Here is a 23,049-nt window from a genome sequence, read left to right as displayed (position 1 = left end):
CTGTTACCACGAATTCCCTCAAAGTTTAGTGGTATGTGTATATGTATGTCAGGTGGGCTTCCCTGGTTTCTCAGTGGTAAAGAGCCTGCCTGCCAGTGCAGGAGAGGCCTGGGTCAGGAAGATGCCCTGGAGAGGGAGATGGCAACCCACTCCAGTGTTCTTGCCTGGAGGATCTCATGGACAGAGGAGCCTGGCGGACTACAGTCCATGGGTTTGCAAAGAGGCACGTATGACTTTGCAACTAAACAACAGAAACATTTTTGTCAGGCAAGGGGATGGTTTTTAGTAGCTTTCTCTCTTGTACATATTAGGCATCCGCCAAGGCTGGTTGGTTGGTTCCATGCTGAGTATATTCTAATTTTCTGTGATTGCCCAATGAAATGTCATTCTAAGTGTAACTAGTATATGTATATCTTTATGTATAAAGTGCAATATCATTATTGGTTTTGAGAGTATATAATTCATACGCACTATTAAAGTCCTGGAATTTAATAGCATTTAGAATTAGACCTTAAAAATCTCACAAAGCAAAGTTTGAGGTTATGTAGTCTAAAAATCAAGGCATATTTATTTAAATACATGAAAACCAGTAATTTTGTATCAGGAGAGTAGGTTGCATTCACCTCTGTGTGCGTGTGTAATTCAGTCATTCTGGTACAGAACACATGATGTTCAGGTCCAGAACAATTAATAGATTTTATTTGCATCTATTTCTAATGTTTCCTTGACAATTACTATAGATGCTGCTATCACCATGGGGATGGTTCTTCTAAATGAAGCGGCAACATCCAAGGGAGATGTTGGAAAAAGACGGAGTAAGTCTCTGTGTTGGTATCTTTGTAAGTTTGTTTTAGTCAAGTTCATTTAAATCAAATGGGAAATAGATAAAAATCCTTTGTAAATGAACTTCTTAAGAAAGGTTCTGGTTTGAAGACAGCTGCAGCGTTTCTTACTTTTTTCTCTTTCTTGGATGTGTGGTGTGTGCACAAATATTTAAAAATACATTTCTTCCAAAATGGGATTGGTGCTTTTCTGTGGAATTGGGTGTAAAGAAAAGTTGTTATTCACCCTTGTTGGGGGTGGTTTGATTTATCTCTGCTGAAGTTATGGTCTCTTTGGTCATGTCCACCGTACAGGAAGAGGGGGAAAGTTCTAGGGACAGAGTCTTCAGAGGTTTTATAGGCTAATGATATGTCCCTTATGCCACAAGAGCCATCTATGCATTCAAGGACTGATTCAGACAGAGAAGTTTGTGTGTAAGTGTTGTACCCCGAAGTATTATAATGCCTTCCAACTACCTCCAAAACCTCTTTTGAGCTACATTTTGAAAGGGGGCATCTTGTGGTACTATCTTTTTCAGGGTTTTTGCCTTTTCCAGTGATATTCCAAGATTCACAACTCTACCGAGTCTCAGCTTTGTGTCTTAACCAGGTGACTATTTTATCCTTTGACAGAGCTGTTCCCCTCAGGGAGTTCCAGTAAGAGATTACACATTTTTATGAAGTGTTTTTGGCAAGAAAAGGGAAAAAACACAGGAAAAATCTTCTGCCCTCAGGAGCACGGGTCAAAGAATGTGAGAGAGCCTTAAATTCAGTATTTCCTGCCACAAATCTTCCCATAATTGATATAAAGTCCCTATGTGAATTTATGATTATGCTTCCACAAACCTATAATTAAGATTTTTATCAATATGCTTTGCATTTCTGAACCCTATTAAAATCCAGAATGTATGTATGAGGAACATAGGCATCTGGAGAAGATTCTTAATTTATTAAAAAGTTTAAAATACAAATCCAGACTTATTTTCTTTATGGGGAGTTTTAGCTATGGTGACATGAATGTCAGTCAGTCACAGTGATTTCTAAATACAATCCTTAGGGATCTTTAGTGTTGAAATATTTTGGATGTAATAGATCCTTTACCCTCATTTCCCCTGATGCCATTTACATACTGTTATAAAGAAACCACAGAAGCAAGGAATGCATTACTTTGTTTACTTAATCATTGTTCAGAACATCATTTTATGATTTATCATTTGCATAAAGAATGTGATGTTCTTGGGACCAACGAGTAGTATTTATATAAGGACAAATTCTTACATGTTCATATATTTATCATACATCCTATCACATTAAAGTAGTGAGATAGTGTGTAATATATATATAAAATCACTTCAGCCCCCCCCACTGCCACTTTATTTGTGTATGTGTGTGCGAGAGGAGTGCACAAGCGAGTGCATGGGAGAGAGAGGAGGAGTGCGGAAGGGGAAATATATTTTGAAATCTGCCCTTTTGATCCCAGTGTGGTTTTTATTCTGGATATAGTGCAAGCGCTGTGATTACCGTTGCCCAGATCAGAATCCGTCTGTGCCCTCTTTGCACGTTCTTCTCACAAGGATGTTACCTGGGAACAGCTGCAGTGCGTGGTTTGTTGGGTCACCACTGACTCCTCCCCAAGTCCTCTTCCTTCCCCATGTGCCTGTACCTCAGTTCCATTACTTTGCTCCAATCAAGTAAATAGCTTCTGTTTTACTTGATCACATTTTGAGACACATTTCCCATGGTATATATCAAGTGTTCAATTTAGTTCAGTCACTCAGTCGTGTCCAACATTTTGTGACCCCATGGACTGCAGCACGCCAGGCTTCCCTGTCTAGCACCAACTCCCGGAGTTTACTCAAACTTATGTTCATCTCATCCTCTGTCGTCTCCTCCTCCTCCTGCCTTCAGTCTTTCTCAGCATCAGGGCCTTTTCCAATGAGTCAATTCTTTGCATCAGGTGGCCAAAGTATTGGAGTTTCAGCTTCAGCGGCAGTCCTTCCAATGAATATTCAGGACTGATTTCCTTTAGGATGGACTGGTTTGATCTCCCTGCAGCTCAAGGGACTCTCAAGAGTCTTCTCCAATATTGTAAAGTTAAAAAATAAAATAAAATAAAGTCTTCTCCAACACTACAGTTCAAAAGCCTCAGTTTTTCGGCACTCAGCTTTCTTTATAGTCGAACTCTCACATCCATACATGACTACTGGAAAAATCATAGCTTTGACAAGACAGACCTTTGTTGGCAAAGTAATGTCTCTGCTTTTTAATATGCTCTCTAGGTTTGTCATAGCTTTTCTCCCAAGGAACAAAGGTCTTTTAATTTCATGGCTGTAGTCACCAACATGGTTATCTGGGTCATGATCTTTTTGGTATAGTTCTTCTGTGTATTCTTGCCACTTGTTCTTAATATTTTCTGCTTCTGTTAGGTCCATACCATTTCTGTCCTTTATTTTGCCCATCTCTGCATGAAATGTTCCCTTCGTATCTCTTATTTTCTTGAAGAGATCTCTGGTCTTTCCCGTTCTGTTGTTTTCCTCTGTTCTTTGCACTGATCACTGACGAAGGCTTTCTTAAACCTCTCCTTGCTATTCTTTGGAACTCTGCATTCAGATGGGTATATCTTTCCTTTTCTCCTTTGTCTTTAGCTTCTCTTCTCTCAGCTATTTGTAAGGCCTCCTCAGGCAACCATTTTGCCTTTTTGCATTTCTTTTTCTTGGGGATGGTCTTGATCCCTGCCTCCTGTACAATGTCACAAACCTCCATCCATAGTTCTTTAGGCACTCTGTCTATCAGATCTAATCTCTTGAATCTATTTCTCACTTGCACTGTATAATCGTAAGGGATTTGATTTAGGTCATACCTGAATGGCCTAGTGATTTCCCTACTTTGTTCAATTTAAGTCTGAATTTGGCAATAAGGAATTCATGATTTGAGCTACAGTCAGCTCCCTGTTTTGTTTTTGCTGACTGAATAGAGCTTCTCCATCTTTGGATGCAAAGAAGATAATCAGTCTGATTTTGGTATTGACCATCTGGTTATGTCCATGTGTAGAGTCTTCTCTTGTGTTGTTGGAAGAGGATGTTTGCTATGACCAGCGTGTTCCCTTGCCAAAACTCCGTTAGCGTTTGACCTGCTTTGTTTTGTTCTCCAAGGCCAAATTTGCCTGTTACCCCAGGTATCTCTTGACTTCTCACTTTTGCATTCCAGTCCCTTATAATGCAAAGGACATCTTCTTCGGGTGTTAGTTCTAGAAGGTCTTGTAGGTCTTCATAGAACTGTTCAACTTCAGCTTTTTCAGCATTACTGGTCAGGGCATAGACTTGGATTACTGTGATATTGAATGGTTTGCCTTGGAAACAAAGATCATTCTGTCGTTTTTGAGATTGCATCCAAGTACTGCATTTCAGACTCTTTTGTTGACTATGAGGGCTCCTCCATTTCTTCTAAGGGATTCTTGCCCACAGTAGTAGATATAAGGTCATCTGAGTTAAATTCGCCCATTCCAGTCCATCTTAGTCCATTGATGGCTAAAATGTTGAGGTTCACTCTTGCCATCTCCTGTCTGACCACTTCCAATTTGCCTTGATTCATGGACCTAAAATTCCAGATTCCTATACAGTATTGCTCTTTACGACATCAGACTTGACTTTCATCACTAGTCACATCCACAACTGGGTGTAGTTTTTGCTTTGTCTCCATTTCTTCATTCTTTCTGGAGTTATTTCTCCACTGATCTTCAGTAGCATATTGGGTACTTACTGACTTGGGGAGTTCATCTTTAAGTTTCCTATCTTTTTGCCTTTGCATACTGTAAACAGCAAAGGGAGTGATAAAGTGTTTTACTCAGCTCCTGGAAAAAGACTGAGGGAAGGAAGAAGTGTGTGGTCATACCAAATGTAGGAAAATGTAAAGTAAAGCAACATGTCATTCATTCTAGGTGCACTAAGATTATTGTAAGCAAAGTTGCTACGTCAGGTGGCTGGTGTCTGTCTGTCTGGGCATTCTACAGTTTCGGGGGGAAAAGATGGTTTTCATTTTTGCAGTATTCAGCCGCTTTTTTTTTTTTTTTTTTGCTTTATTTTCTGCCAAAATTCATTTGAAATTCATGTGCATGTGTGTTACATATGAAATGTCACAGAGGCTGCAACTGAATGCTATTAAGTACTTAGGATTTTTCACAGTTTGTTCTCAAAACTGAGAGAGTGATATTCCTACAGAGTTGAAGGAAAACTGACCAACAGGCTTCTGGATCATGTTTTAACAATTTCCTAAAGTCTCCACTGATTTCTAGGATTGTAATTAAACCTGGTCTAATTTATATGCTAGAATAAGTTAAAAATTATAGTTCATCACTATAGAAGCATATAGAATTATTTAATCTCCCTTGTTTTCTTCTGTCTTGGCATGTTTAATCTCTTTTATCTTCCCCTTTCTTTTATAATTAATCATATTAGATAGCCCAGTGTTTTTAAAGAATTCCCTGAAACTAATGAAAGGATACAGGTATCATGCATATGTTTAATTCCTAAGAAATCTTTAGGTATTTCTTATTAAAAGAACTTATTTACAGAGCAGATTTAGGTAAATTTCCATTTCTCTAAATATATATTTTTATTCTAAACATACCTGCATTTAATTGGCTCAGATTTTTAAGCATTTAAAGAATTTACTGCTAGCAAATTTAATTAAAAACCTAGTAGATGTATTTGCATATATTTCATAATATATATTTGATTAGTCATCTACTTTAGAGTAAAATCTTCCTAACCATAACAGAAAGGGAAAGAAATGTCCCTGTTGTCAACTTGTGAGGGATAAAGTGATGCTGGAAACCTAAATCACAGCCCAGCGGATTCTGCTGTAACATATACCACTTGTTCCTCTAAAACGAACAGTAATGCCTTGACACCATCACCAGCTCTTTAGGGTTGGTTTTCCCTCTTTGACTGTCACAGAGTCTGTATTTTCTCACACCCCAAGCCTTTGGTTACTGGCTTGCGGGATGCTGGGATGAACTACCACTTTTAAGTAACAGGTGTTTACTGAAGCAATAATCTAGCCAATCATGTAAAATTGCATTTCTTTGTAAATACTGCATGGCATCTGAAAATAAAATTATATTGCACATTCCAGTACTGTAGATGTCTCTGCTAATATAGCCCGTACTTCACAGTGCAGGGACTGATCATCTCATTTGTGGTTTATCACATTTTGCTGTGTTTGGTTTTGGTCCCTCCGGGGGCATTTTTAGTACTTGTAGGAATTTTGTAAGAGAAGAATACCACCCAGAAACTTAGATCAATCACTTTTTTGTTTTGTTTTGTTTTCATACTCCAAGTAGTAAATTGTCATTGAGAAGAATGTGGAAAATAGTGATTATCTGGTTTGTGGTACCTGTATGTGCCATGAGCTGTTACATGTAAGTATGTGTAATTAACTGAATGCTTTTTAAAAATATAAACATTTGTGTTGTGTGTGTCTAGACTAATGGAGTTTTCTGTTTCTTTCTAGTTATTTGTCTCGTGGGATTAGGCCTGGTGGTCTTCTTCTTCAGTTTTTTACTTTCAATATTTCGTTCCAAGTACCACGGCTACCCTTACAGGTAATATCATTATACTAATATGAATGTTTTCATTTTAAACTAATAGAATAAACCGAATTTCATGTTTTTATGTTTCTAACATGTATTTAAGGATTAATATAAAGTAGCTACTTTATTTGCCAAGTCATCTTAAACTCTGTTAAGCAAGTTTTTGAGCACCTACTATGTGTTCAGCACAGATTATATGAAGGAGATATATATATAAGGCATGGTACCTGCCCTCCTTTGTATATGATGGTTTCATTTTAGATATATGTTGCATGCATATGTATGTGTGTGTGTGTGGATATATGTATGTATGTATGTATACATTACATATATATACAGACACACATAACAAAATGAGTTTTCAACTTTGTGGAATTTATCAAAATTTCTTCTTGTTTTGGTTTGCCTATTCATGATTTTTACTTCATTTACAAATTTTTTCTCATATAATCTAGTGTTCAGTGTCCAGCAAACTCCCATCATATTTTGAATTCTTCAAAGTTTTAGCTTTTCAAATAAGGAATGGCAACATGAATGGAAAATGAAATGATAAAAGAATCCCTGGTCACTACAAGCTGTCATAAAAGAACATCTCCTAAGTTTTTCATCAACATAGTTTGATAATTGGGGATGGGAAGATGTTGAAAATCATTCTGAAACAACGTTATTATAACCAAACTATTATTCTTACTAAAGCAAAGTACAACTGACACGCCAGATTACAGTTATCCAGGTCAGGAAGTAGGCACAGGTTCATTTCTTGACCATTCCTCCCTTAACTTGTCTCAAAGGAATAAGTATTCCACTTTCTGTAGGGAGCATCCTCCTCCCCAGTGAAGCAGTAAAGGTCCCTTTTCTCCGAGATTTTGAGAACTTTCTGTTGAGATAGTAGAGCTCATGATATATTGACAGAAAATAAAATCTCATAATTCACATCCCTCTTGCAGGTAAGTGAATGAATGACAATCACTGTGTAGTATCCGACTCTCTGTGACCCCATGGACTGTAGCTTGCCAGGTTCCTGTGTCCATGGAATTCTCCAGAATACTGGAGTGGGTTGTCATTGTGAACTGAGCAATTACTTCAAGAAAATGTTTCTGCATAGGTGATGGCAGCAATGTGTAGCTTTATCTGGGGCACAGAACTATTCCCATGACAGAGAGATCTGATTAAGGGCTTATAGTAAAGAGTAAAACACTTCAACCCTGCCTCTGTATCTTTTCATATGGGCAGAGGCACATTTCCAAGACTTCTCATATCCATTAAAAATAAACGTACTCAAGGAGTAGAAGAAATCTGAATATCAGATGTGAGCTGTGGGACCATCTGCCTTTAATCTGGTCTGCAGTATAAAGGTCTGAGGGCAAGAAGTTTAATAAGAAAGGCCAAGTAAAGTCTCCAATTTCTTGGTTTTTATTCTTGATGCTGTCTGGCTATTTCATTTTGGTTTTGAAAATATGAAGTCAGAAGAATCAAATCCAAGATGAAGTAGGCCCAAGAAAGATGAAGTTTCTGTTCTTCTTCTCCCCTACCCTAGATTGAGGATCATGGTTCTGTATGATTAGAGTCTCAGTTTGACTTGCATGTATTCCATTAACAGAATCTGTAGAAGAATATTTCTATTACTTAAGTTTTCATTTACTTAAAAAACATTTATTCATTTCAACCTACAGCATTTACAGTGTCAATGAAAGGTATCTAAATTATAAAAAGGAAAGTGTCATAAGTTATGTGATTCTTAAAACCTATTTAGTTGACAGAAAACGGAGGAAGGTAAAGAGCAAGTTCTAGCTCTCCTTACACATCAGAGCACCTAATCCAACAAGAGTCAGTTGAGTTCAGTTCAGTCGCTCAGTCACGTCTGATTCTTTGCGACCCCATGGACCGCAGCATGCCAAGCCTCTCTGTCCATCACAAACTCCCGGAGTTTACTCAAACTCATGTCCGTCAAGTCAGTGATGCCATCCAACCATCTCATCCTCTGTTGTCCCCTTCTCCTCTGCCTTCAATCTTTCCCAGCATCAGGGTCTTTTCAAATGAGTCAGTTCTTTGCATGAGGTGGCCAAAGTACTGGAGTTTCAGCTTCAGCGGCACTCCTTCCAATGAATATTCAGGACTGATTTCCTTTAGGATAGACTGGTTTGATCTCCCTGCAGTCCAAGGGACTCTCAAGAGTCTTCAGCACCACAGTTCAAAAGCATCAATTCTTCAGCGCTCAGCTTTCTTTATGGTCCAACTCTCACATGCATACATGACTACTGGAAAAACCATAGCTTTGACTACATGGACTTTTGTTGGCAAAGTAATATCTCTGCTTTTTAATATGCTGTCTAGGTTGGTCATAATTTTACTTCCAAGAACGTGAAGTGAAGTTACTCAGTCATGTCTGACTCTTTGCGACCCCATGGACTGTAGCCTACCAGGCTCCTCAGTCCATGGGATTTTCCAGGCAAGAGTACTGGAGTGGGTTGCCATTTCCTTGTCCAGGGGATTTTCCCGACCCAGGGATTGAACCTGGGTCTCCTACATTGTAGGCAGACGCTTTACCATCTGAGCTACCCTGCAGTCACCATCTGCAGTGATTTTGGAGCTCAAGAAAATAAAGTCTGACACTGTTTCCACTGTTTTCCCATCTGTTTGCCATGAAGTGATGGGACTGGATGCCATGATCTTAGTTTTCTGAATGTTGCACTTTAAGCCAACTTTTTCACTCTCCTCTTTCACTTTCACCAAGAGGCTCTTTAGTTCTTCTTTGCTTTCTGCCATAAGGGTGGTATCATCTGCTTATCTGAGGTTATTGATATTTCTCCTAGCAATCTTGATTCCAGCTTGTGCTTCATTCCGCCCAGCATTTCGCATGATGTACTCTGCATATAAGTTAAATAAGCAGGCTGACAGTATACAGCCTTGACATACTCCTTTCATGATTGCAACCAGTCTGTTGTTCCATGTCCCATTCTAATTGTTGCTTCTTGGACTGAATACAGATTTCTCAGGAAGAGGGTCAGGGTGGTGTGGTATTCCCATCTCTTTCAGAATTTTCCAGTTTGTTGTGATCCACACAGTCAAAGGTTTTGGCATAGTCAATGAAGCAGAAGTAGATGTTTTTCTGGTATTCTCTTGCTTTTTTGATGATCCAGTGGATGTGGCAATTTGATCTCTGGTTCCTCTGCCTTTTCTAAATCCAGCTTGAACATCTGGTATTTCACAGTTCACATATTGCTGAAGCCTGGTTTGGAGAATTTTGAGCATTACTTTGCTAGCGTGTAAGATGAGTGCAATTGAGTGGTAGTTTGAGCATTCTTTGGCATTGCCTTTTTTTGGGATTGGTATGAAAACTGATCTTTTCCAGTCCTATGGCCACTGCTGAATTTTCCAAATTTGCTAGCATATTGAGTGAAACACTTTTACAGCATCAGCTTTTAGGATTTGAAACAGTGCAACTGGAATTCCATCACTTCCACTAGCTTTGTTCATAGTGATGCTTCCTAAGGCCCACTTGATTTCGCTTTCTAGGATGTCTGGCTCTGGGTCAGTGATCATACCACCATGATTATCTGGGTCGTGAAGATCTTCTTTGTACAGTTTTTCTGTGTATTCTTGCCACCTCTTAATATATTCTGCTTATGTCAGGTCCATACCATTTCTGTCCTTTATTGTGCCCATTTTTGCATGGAAAGCTCCCTTGGTATCTCTAATTTTCTTGAAGAAAATACTCTGACCAGTAATGCTGAAGAAGCTGAAGTTGAACAGTTCTATGGAGACCTACAAGACCTTCTAGAACTAACACCCCAATATGATGTCCTTTTCATTATAGGGGACTGGAATGCAAAAGTAGGAAGTCAAGAAATACTTGAACTAACAGGCAAATTTGACCTTGGAGTACAGAATGGAGCAGGGCAAAGGCTAATAGAGTTTTGCCAAGAGAACGCACTGGTCATAGCAAACATCATCTTCCAACAACACAAGAGAAGAGATTCTACACCTGGACATAACCAGATGGTCAATACTGAAATCAGATTGATTCTATTCTTAGCAGCCAAAGATGGAGAAGCTCTATACAGTCAGCAAAACCAGACCAGGAGCTGACTGTGGCTCAGATAATGAACTCCTTATTGCCAAATTAAGACTTAAATTGAAGAAAGTAGGGAAAACCACTAGACCATTCAGATATGACCTAAATCAAATTCCTATCAACTATACAGTGGAAGTGAGAAATAGATTCAAGGGATTAGATCTGATAGAGTATGAACTAAAGAACTATGCCTGAAGAACTATGGACGGAGGTTCATGACATTGTACAGGAGGCAGGGATCAAGACCATCACCAAGATTGAGAAGTGTTAAAAGGCAAAATGCTTGACAAATAGCTGTGAAAAGAACAGAAGCGAAAGACTAAGGAGAAAAGGAAAGATATACCCATCGGAATGCAGAGTTCCAAAGAATAGCACAAAGAGATAAGAAAGCCTTCGTCAGTGATCAGTGCAAAGAAACAGAAGAAAACAGTAGAATGGGAAAGACTAGAGATCTCTTCTAGAAAATTAGAGATACCAAGGGAACTTTTCATGCAAAGATGGGCACAATCCAACAAAAATAGGATTTCCTATCTAGATGTTCCTGGTCACGATCCTGCTCTGATAGAACAAGTAAAGTTGAATTTTACTAGTTCCAAGAATAATATTACATTTGACAGCATTGTATTTTGTCATGATGTGAGGAGTTTAATTTGTACTTTTCCCAAGGAGTAGCTGTCATTTAGTATTGATTGTATAAAACTCTAATCCTCTGGTCTTTACAAGAGTGGACATGTAAATTACCTGAGAAGCTTTTTAAAATACATATTCTAGGCCTCACCTTAGCTTTCCATTGTGAGCATTTCTGAACCAGAGTATATTCTGGTTTTATTTTTCTATGAGTGTGCCCCCCACACCATGCTTATTGGGTCCCAATCCCACCCCCTTGTCAGGGGCCCACCAGGCTAAATGAGGAGGGGGCTTGCTGGCAGCTGGCTTCATGGGACTGGAAGTAAGATGAAATGTCCTATAAGAAGTCAGATGGAAATCATGCCCCAGGGTGGTTTATGAATATGAAATTTGACATAGTTTAGATGAAAACCCTACAAGTGCTGCCAAGAAACAGCATCAGAACAGAGCCCAGCATTGAAAAAGCAGCAGCAGCAGCCTGGGAAGATAGGTGCACTGAAAGAGTGGGACGTGGCATTACAGAGACGTGAAGGCAGGGACCCGGCTGTGGCCCAGCTCTCGTGAGCTCTGTGATTTGCTGGGCTGTTGCAGGACTCAGCCATCCAGCCCTCCTGTAACCCTACCTAAATCATTCTTTTAGTTTCACCATCTCTTCTCTTATCACGTTAAAGCTTCCTAGTATTCCTCTTCAGACTCTTAAGAACTTCTGCTTGTTTCTGCATCGTGTCTTTTCTGTGGATATGGTGATGCATCATTCATCAAGCTTCCATAAATCCATCCAGCCCTCTTAGACCATCCCTCTCCACTCACTCATCTTCTTGCTTTGTAAAGTTGGTAGGACAGGTTATGTATGTTTCTTTCATCACATGTACAGCAACCCTTTGAGGTAACAAAATTTGGCAGATGGGAGCATTGTGAACAAAAACATGTGCTTTGCATTAGAACGTTTTTATGCTCTTATTAATCTAACCCATGGATATATGCTAGGGTTACCCTAGTAATGTTATATACTGCTTTGGGATTTGTTTTCGATTCATTGCATCATTTTCCTTCAGAATAAAATTTTTCTCAGAAATTTTATCAGTTTTATTATGAACGATTATAATAATAAACATATTATTCATATCAAGAGTTAAAGCTGGATTTAGAAAAGGCAGAGGGACCAGAGATCAAATTGCCGGCATCTGTTGGATCATAGAAAAAGCAAGATAGTTCCAGAAAAATATCTACTTTTGCTTCATTGACTATGCCAAAGCCTTTGATTGTGTGGACCACAGCAATCTGTGGAAAATTCTTCAAGAGAGGGGAATACTAGACCACCTTACCTGCCTCCTGAGGATCTATATGCAGGTCAAGAAGCAACAGTTAAAACTGGACATGGAACAACAGACTGGTTCCAAACTGGGAAAGGAGTTTGTCAAGGCTGTATATTGTCACCCTGCTTATTTAACTTCTGTGCAGAGTACATCATGTGAAATGCCAGGCTGGATGAAGAACAGGCTGGAATCAAGATTGCCGGGAGAAATAGTAATAACCTCAGATATACAGATAACATCACCCTTATGGCAGAAAGCAAAGAGGAACTAAAGAGCCTCTTGATGAAAGTGAAAGAGGAGAATGAAAAAGCTGGCTTAAAACTCAACATTCAAAAGCTAAGATCATGGCATCTGGTCCCATCACTTCATGGCAAATAGATGGGGAAACAATGGAAACAGTGACAGACTTTATTTTCCTGGATTCCAAAATCAGGGCAGATGGTGACCACAGCCATGAAAATAAAAGACTCGCCCTCCTTGAAAGACAAGCTGACAAACCTAGACAGTGTATTAAAAAGCAGAGACATTACTTTGCTGTCAGAGGTCCATCTAGTCAAAGCTATGGTTTTTCCAGTAGTCATGTATGGATGTGAGAGTTGAACCATAAAGAAAGCTCATCACCAAAGAATTAAATGCTTTTGAACCACGGTGTTGGAGAAGACTCTCAAGAGTCCCTTGGACTGCAAGATCAAACCAGCCTAAAGAAAATCAATACTGAATATTCATTGGAAGGACTGATGCTGTAGCTCCAATACTTTGGCTCCCTGATGCAAAGAGCCAACTCATTAGAAAAGACCCTGATGCTGGGAAGATTGAAGACAGGAGAAGGGGATGACAGAGGACAAGATCATTGGATGGCATTACCGACTCAATGGACAGGAGTTTGAACAAGCTCCAGGAGATGGTGAAGGACAGGGAAGCCTGGAGTGCTGCAGTCCATGGGGTTGCAAAGAGTCAGACAGGACTGAGCGTCTGAACAGTAATAACAACACATCAAGAGCAGTTGTTGCCCAGAGGACTAGAAGGAGAATATACACCAGAGAACTGGAATAATCCTGAGCTAAATTCTAGAAACCAGGCAGCATAGTGGGAAAGAAAGTATCTATCCAGCTAGTAAGTTCACTGGAGAAAAAGCAAACGTGATGCAGAAGCCAGAGTGAGAGGAGGAATAAATGAAAGAAGGGAAGAGAGAAGTCATTTGGGAATAGTTGAAAAGTGAAAGTCGCTCAGTCGTGTCTGACTCTTTGCAACCCCATGGACTGACTATACAGTCCATGGAATTCTCCAGTCCAGAATACTGGAGTGGGTAGCCTTTTCCTTCTCCAGAAGTTAAAAGATGAGATGTTAGTACAAAAGAAAAAGAAACCTTTTCCTTCTGAGTTACTCTGTGGGAGAGGCTCGGTCAGTGATGGACATAGTACCATATTCTGGAGGGACACTTTGCAATCCCAGCAGCATGTTTCTGTGGCACCAGCATAATATGATTTGATTAAAAAAAAAAAGCTTGTTCCTATTGGAAAATGGTAGTTCGTAGGGAAGGAGAAAATAGGATTCCGGACACCATCAGTATAACAAGAGAAAGACTATTCCATATGCTGGAAGATATGCCCTGGTCTTGTATTACTGAAAAGACCGTGTGGATGTCCATATTCAAAGGGAGTTAGTACTTATTATAATGTATCATAAACCCTGGTGACCAAGAGCTAAGTCAACCCCCAATAATTTTTACCAATATACACTGAAGTAGGCTTGTAGGAAAAAAAAAAAAAGACTTTCTTAAACAAGACCATTTCCTTATCCTTGAGATGAGCTGCCAGGACAAAAAAAAAAGTTTTCTTCTAAAAGAATGGAAAAACTTCCCTCTTCTACCTACTCTGGTTGGTACTGGATAAGATGCAAGATATCCTTTACTGAAAATGCGCATTTGAACATAACTCCATCTGCTAATTGAAAAACACCTTTAGCAGGGGCTTTAGCTTCAATGCCAGAGTCCACTCTTGGGTATAATACCATAGCCTTTGGTCGCCTTTGATGTCTGTGTTTTAGGTTTGTGATTTTTAACTTTTATACCAGGAAATGCCACTGATGTCTATAAACTAATTTTTTATTTCCTCACAATTTTTAATTGATCGACAGTCTTTAATTTCTTCTGTACGGAATGATCTTTCTGCTTTTCCATTTTTAAACTTCACAGAACCTTAAACATTCATGTGTTTCTTATTTTCTCAGTACTTCACACTGATATTTTTGTTGTTGAACTGTGTGCTTGCTGAAAGGGATAAAAGTCTATTACATGTTTACCCTATTTCCTTAAATCTTCCCCACATTTTGGTCTTACGGGTTTTTTCCCTACAGTATCAGCATCTTTCATACCATCACTAAATTCTCCCAGATCATCTTTTAAGTTTCATTAAGCAACCTTCCATCATTTACATCCTTAATCTACATGTTACTAACTCAGAGACTTTGGGAAAGTTAAATAACTTTTCTAAACCTTGGTTTTCTCATTTCTAAGTGGGAAATGTTTACATACTTTGACATCATGTAGGTTACATGATGTAAGTCACTTAGCACATTGCCTAGTACTTAGTATGTGGCACATAGTATTACTTACTCAAAAACCACTTTCTCCTAATTATTATCATTAGCTCTGATGTAAAGATTTTACCCATTTATATTTAATTTTTCATGAGCAGGATTTTTTTTATGCTAAAAATTAAGCAAGTGTTGTTTTTTATTTGCATGATTCAGTGGGGTGAAGATTAGATTTTCCCTGAACCTTCTGAGGAACTTAATTGGGCTCTCAAAACCTTTGAAATTAGTGAAATAACAAAGATATTAAGAAGTTTATCTAATTACCATCTGACCCATAGTTCAGAAAAAGAAATTGTATTCTAGTGGTAGCAAGAATTCATTTTGTATATTAAATAAAGATTAGCTTTAGGGCTTGTTCCATTTTCCAAGAGCAAAGTGCTAGTGTTCATACATGCACGTCGTCTCTTATGGGTAATTACTTTCCCACTGGTTGCCCCTGACATACTTTGATTCAAAAGTTTTCTTCAAAAAGATTTCTATAAAACTATTTGAAAGATCAAGTCTCTGAGTAGAAAAATAGCATAGAACATTCTCTACTAATTCTCTCACTTTGCTACCTGTTTATGATTCTTTAGTTGTCTTAGAGAGATGGTGTGGTATAATGGGAAAATATTTAGAATCCAAGACATGAGTTCAAATTCAGTATATCATTTTGTATGTCAGTTAAGAACGCTGGCCCAGCAGGCATAGATACTGGCTTGAATCTTACACCCTCTCATCACTAACTTTGGGACTAACTTCTCAGTCTCATTTTTCCTCACCTGTAAAAGTATGTTTTTATGGGGTTGGATAACAACTTTGTTAAGCTTATTTCTTCATTTATAAACTTGGCATAATAATAAATATGTATCTGAGAATTTTGAGGGGATAAAGTACATCATCAATTTATAGTTCATGGAATGTTGCAGGTTCTGAGAAGAAATTACTTCACCTACCTCTTGCCTATCCTTAGCCATTTCAGCGCTTGGTTATTCAATAGCACTTTACCACGTTAGCTTTTTCATTAAGTATCCATATGTAACTTTTGTGTATTGGAGTTCTTTTCTTTCTAGAGTATTGTAAGGTGCCTTACAGAAGGTCACGGCTGTGCCTTTTTAATATCTCCAGAGTGTTACACATAGCAGGTGCTCATCGTGTACTTACTAATCGAATGTGTTTACTCAGAAGCATTTTGTAAATGTACTCCTTATCTAAATGCAACAGGAACAATTAAGATAGAAACATAGTGGACAGAGGAGTATTGGTTTGCCACATTGCACAACTCCAGAAGGTGGACTCACATCACATGACACCCCCATGGAATTGTTGGGTTGTTCCCCCACACTGAAGGGGTGCAGTGTGCATAAACAGTGTTCCGGAAACCTGGGCTCTAAAGATGCTTATTGCAACCTCAAGTGGACCCTGAGCTGGCCCACATCAAAAAATACACACTGATTAAGCTTACAATGGATATAGAAACTATTGACAAGATACCTGTAATTCATGATGTCTTTGGTTCCTTTTGAGTTACTTTGAGAAATAATGAGTTTAAAAAAAATTTTAAAAATCAATCTACATTCCATAATGGAAAGTACAGAATAATAGCTAGACAAGAAAGACATTCCTGGTGAATTTTGAGGCAAATGTACTAATGAACCAGCACAGCAAGGCAAAATATCCCAGGACATGCAGTATGTAACAATATCCCATTCATTTCTGTATCTTACTTAGATGTAGATCTTTTATCTATAGGGAAAATAGAAAATACAGTCTTAAGCTATACAAATAGAAAACACAGAAATGGTGTGGTGATCAACCCACAGTACGTGTCATTGATAAGAATTTCACTGGGATTGCCTTTCCGATGCTGAGTTCCAGCTTTGAAGAATATCATGAAGGACCAAAGACTTAGAGATGAGTAGGTGAAGATCTGGAGAGTGTCTACATAAAGAATACAGTGCTAAGTCTTTGTAATACTATTTTACAAGTGGAAATTGAATCTCAAGGACTATTTTTTCCATATTGTTGTATTTCACTGTGGTGTATTGGAAAGTGATCTGGACTTTGAGTGAGAAGATGAGATTTGGACCATGGCACTTTAAAACTGTAACCTCAGGCAAGTCTTTTCATCTTCTCTGAGCCTCAGTTTTCCTCATCTTTCAGATAATAACCATAATCTTTATCTCATAAGTAAGACAAGTTGTGGCAGACTATTGTTTTACAAATGAAAGATAACTTTGAATTGTGAGATCTCATATTCCAGTCTCATGCTGTTGTACTTAGCTGCTACAGGAACAAGTCCTTGGATAAAATTGCCAGCAATAGACTTTGGCTCACAGAATTAACCGCTGACAAGCACAGTATTTTTTTTTTAAATAATAATATCCATATGCATGCGTATGCCCTCCATTTCAAACAAAATATGATTGCATTTGGTTATTTCTGTTTTATTACTTTAGGGAAGAAAACAGAACTATACAGCTGACAGAAATATATTGAATTCTGCCGAGGAAAAATGTAGTCAGATGCCTTTTCCCACTAACAATATAAGTCTTAATTTTCAGAATAAATACAAGTTTTCTAAACATGGACTAATTTTTTAATCAATATTTAGTAATTCAAAACTAGATATTAGGAACCGCTATATAAATCCAACATGATTTTAATAGAAAACTCAGAATCTAGGCTTTTTGATTTTGCAGCGCACATTCCCACCCCTCAGACCGCAGAAGACATGGTCTAAGCAGAGACACACAGCAAAGGAAGCTCTGGAGGCTTATTTCCGTTGTGTAAATACAGTTTTCTTACTCTGGCAGAAACTCCACCATTCAGCAACCCCCTGAAAGCAGGGAATGAGGAGGAAGCTCCTTTGTCCCTAAGTTCTGTTTTTTATCTGACCGCCAACCTCTTCCCACATACAAGCTCTATTGGTCTTTTTCCCCAGACCCAGCATCCGTTGTTTCTGACCACACAGAGTTATGAACGATAATGTTACCAGCCTCTTCCAAAACGTGCCCCTCTGTGTAGGCTGTAGAGATGTGCCCTTAGCAGTCGTAAGACTTGACAGCTCTTATCCTGTGTAGCTACAGATCAGAAAGCTTACCACTCCCAAAGATCTGTTTCCCGACTCCTAATAAAATCCTGAATTTCTTTAGGCCTTTATTTTAGATCATGTACTTCAGACTTGAAGACTTTTCGGGGTTCAGTAAGTTTCTGTCACAAAGAAGAGAGCCCCCAGGGCTTCTGGCCAAAGAGGCCTGGGTGGCAGCCATCATGTACTTCTCCCTGGCATCCCCTTAGAACGCTTGTGAAAATAAAGGTTAGAAAATCCCAAGAACAGGGAATCATTAAGTTCTACTAACCCCAAGGCCAGGGGAACACGTGTGAACTTGCTAGAGGCCTATCCTTGTTCAGAGTAAAGAACCAAGGCTTTTCCTCCCTTCTATACTTTCTGGCTCCAAGATGACATCAGTAGCTGCCCCTTATCCATGTAAGCGATTTCTGTGTGACAAGAGTGCCAGGACATGCCCAGAAGTCTCTGACTTCTTTCCCAGTTTGAGATCAGGAAGTGAGAACCTTAGCCAAGAAAATTCTGGCCAGCTGAAGGTCTCGGTAGAGAATTTAACCTGATCTCAATTGGACAGAATTCATTCATTCAAGAGCACTGCATCCATTCTGATGTTTTAAAACACTGTGGAGCAGGTGAATTAATTACTCTAAGAGAAGTCTAAACAAAATACCAACCACTGTTTGGTGCCTCCTGCATATTTCACAGGAGGAGAAAAGGCACGTGTTTCACACGTAATACGGTCTCCAGCAGCCACCCAGTAATCAAACCCAGATGCCTTTTCTCATGTGGCAACCTATATAACCCTTCCAGGATTCTAGTTAACCATCTCCTCTTGAGTATCTTATGCCCTGGATTTTGAAACATGACACTCCTAGACCTTCCTTTTTCCTTTCAGATGACTTCTCGGTCCCAACAGACATGCCGAATTCTGACCTAAGGCCTAGAGCCAGACCTCAGACCATATTGTCACCTCCTCAGCTCCAAAGCCTGGCTCATCCCTGCTCCAAACCATATCTCTTCTTCCCATGTTCCCTAACACAATTATTGTTATAATCATACAACATATAAAAGTAGAACCTTTTTAATCTTCCCAGAACCAAAAAGTTCGCAAGCATAAAATGATCATAAAGGGTCATATTCTTGCTTTTATGATAGTAGTATTTTTATAAAAGGTGATCTTTAGTATTCCATAGCTTGAAATGTTCAGACTATTTTTATTAAAAAACAAACCTATAAATTGTCAGGTATTTTTTAAATTATAAGTTTTGCAGCTTTCATTACCATTTTAAATATTTTATGGTGATGTTTTCTTTTTTAACTGTCAGTCAGCTTTATCTTTAGGGCAATCTTATATCTGAGGACAGAGAAAGCCAAAGTGTTCATCTACACATTTTATGTATATATATATAAAAATATATATATATATATAACATACCCCTGCTTTGCCACCACTGTTGTTAAAGATTGGGTGAATTGAACAGCAGCAGTACCTTAATGCTCTGAGGAATGTTACTGCTGATCTTCATGGCAATGTTACCCTTGCAGTACTTAAGTCATAACTTGTTATCTCAAAAAATAGAAGCAATATCTTGTTGCCTCTAGACATCAGCACTTGATTTGTATCTTGTAATTTAGTAATTCCTCAGAAAAAGATAGGGTAATAAAAAGTTTAGGCTGTATTGCATAATTGCTTTATTATATATTACAAGCTAATAGAGATAATATATATTTAAATATATAATGCTTTATATTTACTATTTAGTATATGAAGTATATTATATTTATATTCACTATATAGTATATATATATGTTATATAATGTGTGTGTTTTTTTTTTTTTACTATTTATTTATATAGTATCACAGGATTAAAATAAACATTAGCACTGGAAAGAACTTTGGAGATCATCCAAAACAAGCGTTCTTCTCACTAATGAGGAAACCGAGGTTCAGAAAGACGAAGTAACATATGCCTAGGATATTGTAATTTGAGTGTCCAAGTATTAAACTTATCAGTTTGAACAATTTCCCAACTACATGGTTTTTCAACTATAGTAACCATTAATATTTTTAATATTAATGTTTTAATATTAGTTAACAATTGGTTCATTTCTGGTTGTCCTAAAGTTACGTTGCCAAGACTATAAAAAGCAAAGTTGCTGCACGTTAGCAGAAAGGTACAAATAGCCAACAAAGGCTTAATGATGTTATTCAAATTGACTTATGATATTACGAACTTACATTTCTTTTCATAGATAAAAGTGTTGCCTAGGGAAATCAAGAAAGGCAAAAAGAGTTATTTTGCTTTTTTTTTCTATATGTATAAACGTCTATTTGTATTGTTTCATCAGAACCTGATGATACTTTTAATATTTATAATTATTTTTGACTGTTCAATATAGTGAAATTATAAAATTCTTAAAAGTATTTATTTTAAGTAAATGCATATTGATTAAATAACCAGAAAAAATATATTGTCTAAAATATTGAAATGACCCAATCCAAGTGTATGTTTCAGCTCATTCCCTTTCTTCCCCTGTGTTGTCAGTTTAAATGCCAATTTAACTAGGAGTCTTGCTAACGTTGAGAATGACTCACAGAAGTTAACCAAACTTAACCAACACAACTTCAAGTTCTTATCAGCATCTGCTTTCACCCCTGACCTAGTCTCACCTGATCCCATTACAGGACCTAGTTCATAGAAATTGCCTTGATATAAAATTACAATGAAGTGAATTAATGTAACTGTGTATGATGTTACATTTTTATTTTATATTTACCTGTACTAAGTTAATATAGAATAAAAAGCACACTGTGTTTTTTTTTCAGCAAAGAATTTTCTTTCTTTTTCAGCTTTTTAATTAAGTGAAGCCAAGTGGGATTTGCATAAAGTGACTGTTTACCATGAAGACAAAGTGTCCCAGACATACTAGTTCCAACTCTTGAGTCCATTTCCTTGCTGATTGTGATAATCCAGCTGTTTCTTGTATAATTTTTTTTTAAATGTGAGTTTTCGTAGTAAACTTAATTTATAGACATGGATGGTTAACTTTAACATGGAATAAACAAGGGCAACAGTGAAGAGTTTTTCCAGCAAATTATAGTCTGTGTATGCTATAGATTGAAATAAACAACAATGTAATTATGAATTCATGCTTTTAAGCTGTTCACTCATTAGCAAAGAAAACTATAATGTTAGTAAAGGAGAAACTATGAAATGTATCCTCAGCAATTCTTGGGATTGTACAGAGATAGGTGTATGCATGAAAATATGTACTGAAAAATTATACTTTCCTCAGTCTCAGTATAAAGGATGTGTATGGTTACAAATAGCGTTTTGTTCTTATTAATCATAACTAGATGAATGAGATGGGGCCGGGAGCTGGACACACAGTACATGGATGCCTGCCCTGGGGAACGGAGGTCCTTCCCAGGATAGAAATCTACAGCAAACACGACTGAATCAGCATGCTCAGGGCACAGGCAACGGGAGCAGCACACCAGAACTAGGAACGAATTCTTCCCCAACTCAGAAGTGTGACCCGAGAATCCAGACCTGCAACCACAGAACTCACCCACGGGGATATTATCCCCTTGTGTCATGTGGAAGAGGCTAGTCATCAAAAGCTTATTCCCAGACCCGAACAGAGACTGTGTGCATGTGTGCTAAGTCGCTTCAGTCATGTCCGACTCTTTGTGACCCCATGGACTGTAGCCCACCAGGCTCCTTTGTCCCTGGGATTCTCCCAAGCAGGAATACTGGAGCAGGTTGCCATTCCCTCTTCCAAGAGATTCTTCCTGACCCAGGGATTGACCCCCATCTTTTACATCTCCTGCACTGGCAAGCAGTTTCTTTACCACTAGGGCCACCTGGTAAGCCCTGATAGAGAGTAGTTATCCTAATATGAGTGAGGGACTCAGTGAAACTTTCTTGAAAAGCAAATATAGGAGAGTAACCATTATTATGTTTGTATATTGTATTTTAGCTTACAAAGCACCTTCCCATTTGTTAGGGTATTTTTTTCTTCACAGCAACCCTGTAAATTAGGCATTTAGACAGGAAATGTATATTCTATCTGACTTATTTAAGTACTGGAAGCTGAAAGCCACAAAGGAAAAACAGAGCTCGTAACTGGGCTTGCAGACTCTCAGACCTGAATTTCCATTTTCTGTGGTGCAGTCTAAAGAAGGATTTAGAAGCACAGTTAATTTTAGTCAGCTCAATAAACTTTTTTAGGCTTTGTTATCTAATTTTCCTTAAGATCTGAGTAACAGACCATGGAAATCTTTGTTACTCAGGAGTTCCAGCTGTGTAGTCTCAAACCAGGACTCATGTGCACGCCCAGTGAACTACACGTTTTGTACCTAGAAAATTCAGTAAAGAATGGGAAATACAAAAACCTACAAGGATATATGAAGTTTAATCCCAGGATAGTGTGTGTGCTAGCAGGAAGAAACAAGATATTCAGCAAAAATCATGATGTAAATTCTCAACTATGTTAACCTTAACACATGCTCCGAAAATCTGTTATTTAAAAAATCACATTTACTCTCCCAGTTCCTGTACACAGAATGATCAATTCAGTATTGGAATGGCATTTATGGGAAAGCAGTAAGTGATCATAATAATTTAATGTCTACACCTAGGTAGCATTTGACCTGTAAACCCCAACCCATTAGAGTATTCTTCTCTAAAGTTTATTCAGGACAAGCATCAAAATTGGGAGTTTGAGGCCAAATTTTACATTGAGTAAAAGCTTCTTTATTTTACACAATTACTTTTGCTTGTTCCTTTAAAGCTCAAAATTCTTATTAACAGCACATATCTAATCTCTTTATAAAGCCTAATAATGTTTAATTATGACCAAAGTCAGCTAGTTCTCACACACTGTGACTGAGGTAAAGAGAACTTCCCTAGCCCAGATTAGTAACAAATTTCTAGCCTATATTCTGTAATTTTCTCCAAATATTAAATATA

General features: G+C 38.0%; 2 protein-coding genes across 8 annotated transcripts in view; one reads left to right on the top strand and one right to left on the bottom strand.

Annotated features, from left to right (window-relative positions):
* Nucleotides 1–21,401, top strand: part of TUSC3 (tumor suppressor candidate 3) — a 197,813-nt gene extending 176,412 nt beyond the window's left edge. For 2 of the 6 annotated variants that reach the window (XM_086380714.1, XM_086380712.1), the window contains 4 exons: nucleotides 741–815; nucleotides 6,333–6,423; nucleotides 17,057–17,119; nucleotides 20,925–21,401. In XM_086380714.1, coding sequence (XP_086236840.1) covers nucleotides 741–815; nucleotides 6,333–6,423; nucleotides 17,057–17,075 — 185 coding nt within the window. In that variant the 3' untranslated portion in view covers nucleotides 17,076–17,119; nucleotides 20,925–21,401. The remainder of the gene's footprint in view (nucleotides 1–740; nucleotides 816–6,332; nucleotides 6,424–17,056; nucleotides 17,120–20,924) is intronic. The other 4 variants (XM_086380715.1, XM_086380713.1, XR_015156325.1 and 1 more) reach the window with 3 other exon arrangements.
* The window catches only part of LOC147343647 (uncharacterized), a 301,851-nt gene that overhangs the window by 227,811 nt on the left and 50,991 nt on the right, over nucleotides 1–23,049 (bottom strand). The gene's annotated exons all lie outside the window — the stretch shown is intronic.

This window comes from Bos grunniens, chromosome 27 (assembly GCF_055505025.1).
Source record: "Bos grunniens cultivar Pamir isolate PY7600 chromosome 27, Bosgru_T2T1.0, whole genome shotgun sequence".
Classification (NCBI taxonomy): domain Eukaryota; kingdom Metazoa; phylum Chordata; class Mammalia; order Artiodactyla; family Bovidae; genus Bos; species Bos grunniens.
This window is presented reverse-complemented; position numbering and strand designations above follow the sequence as displayed.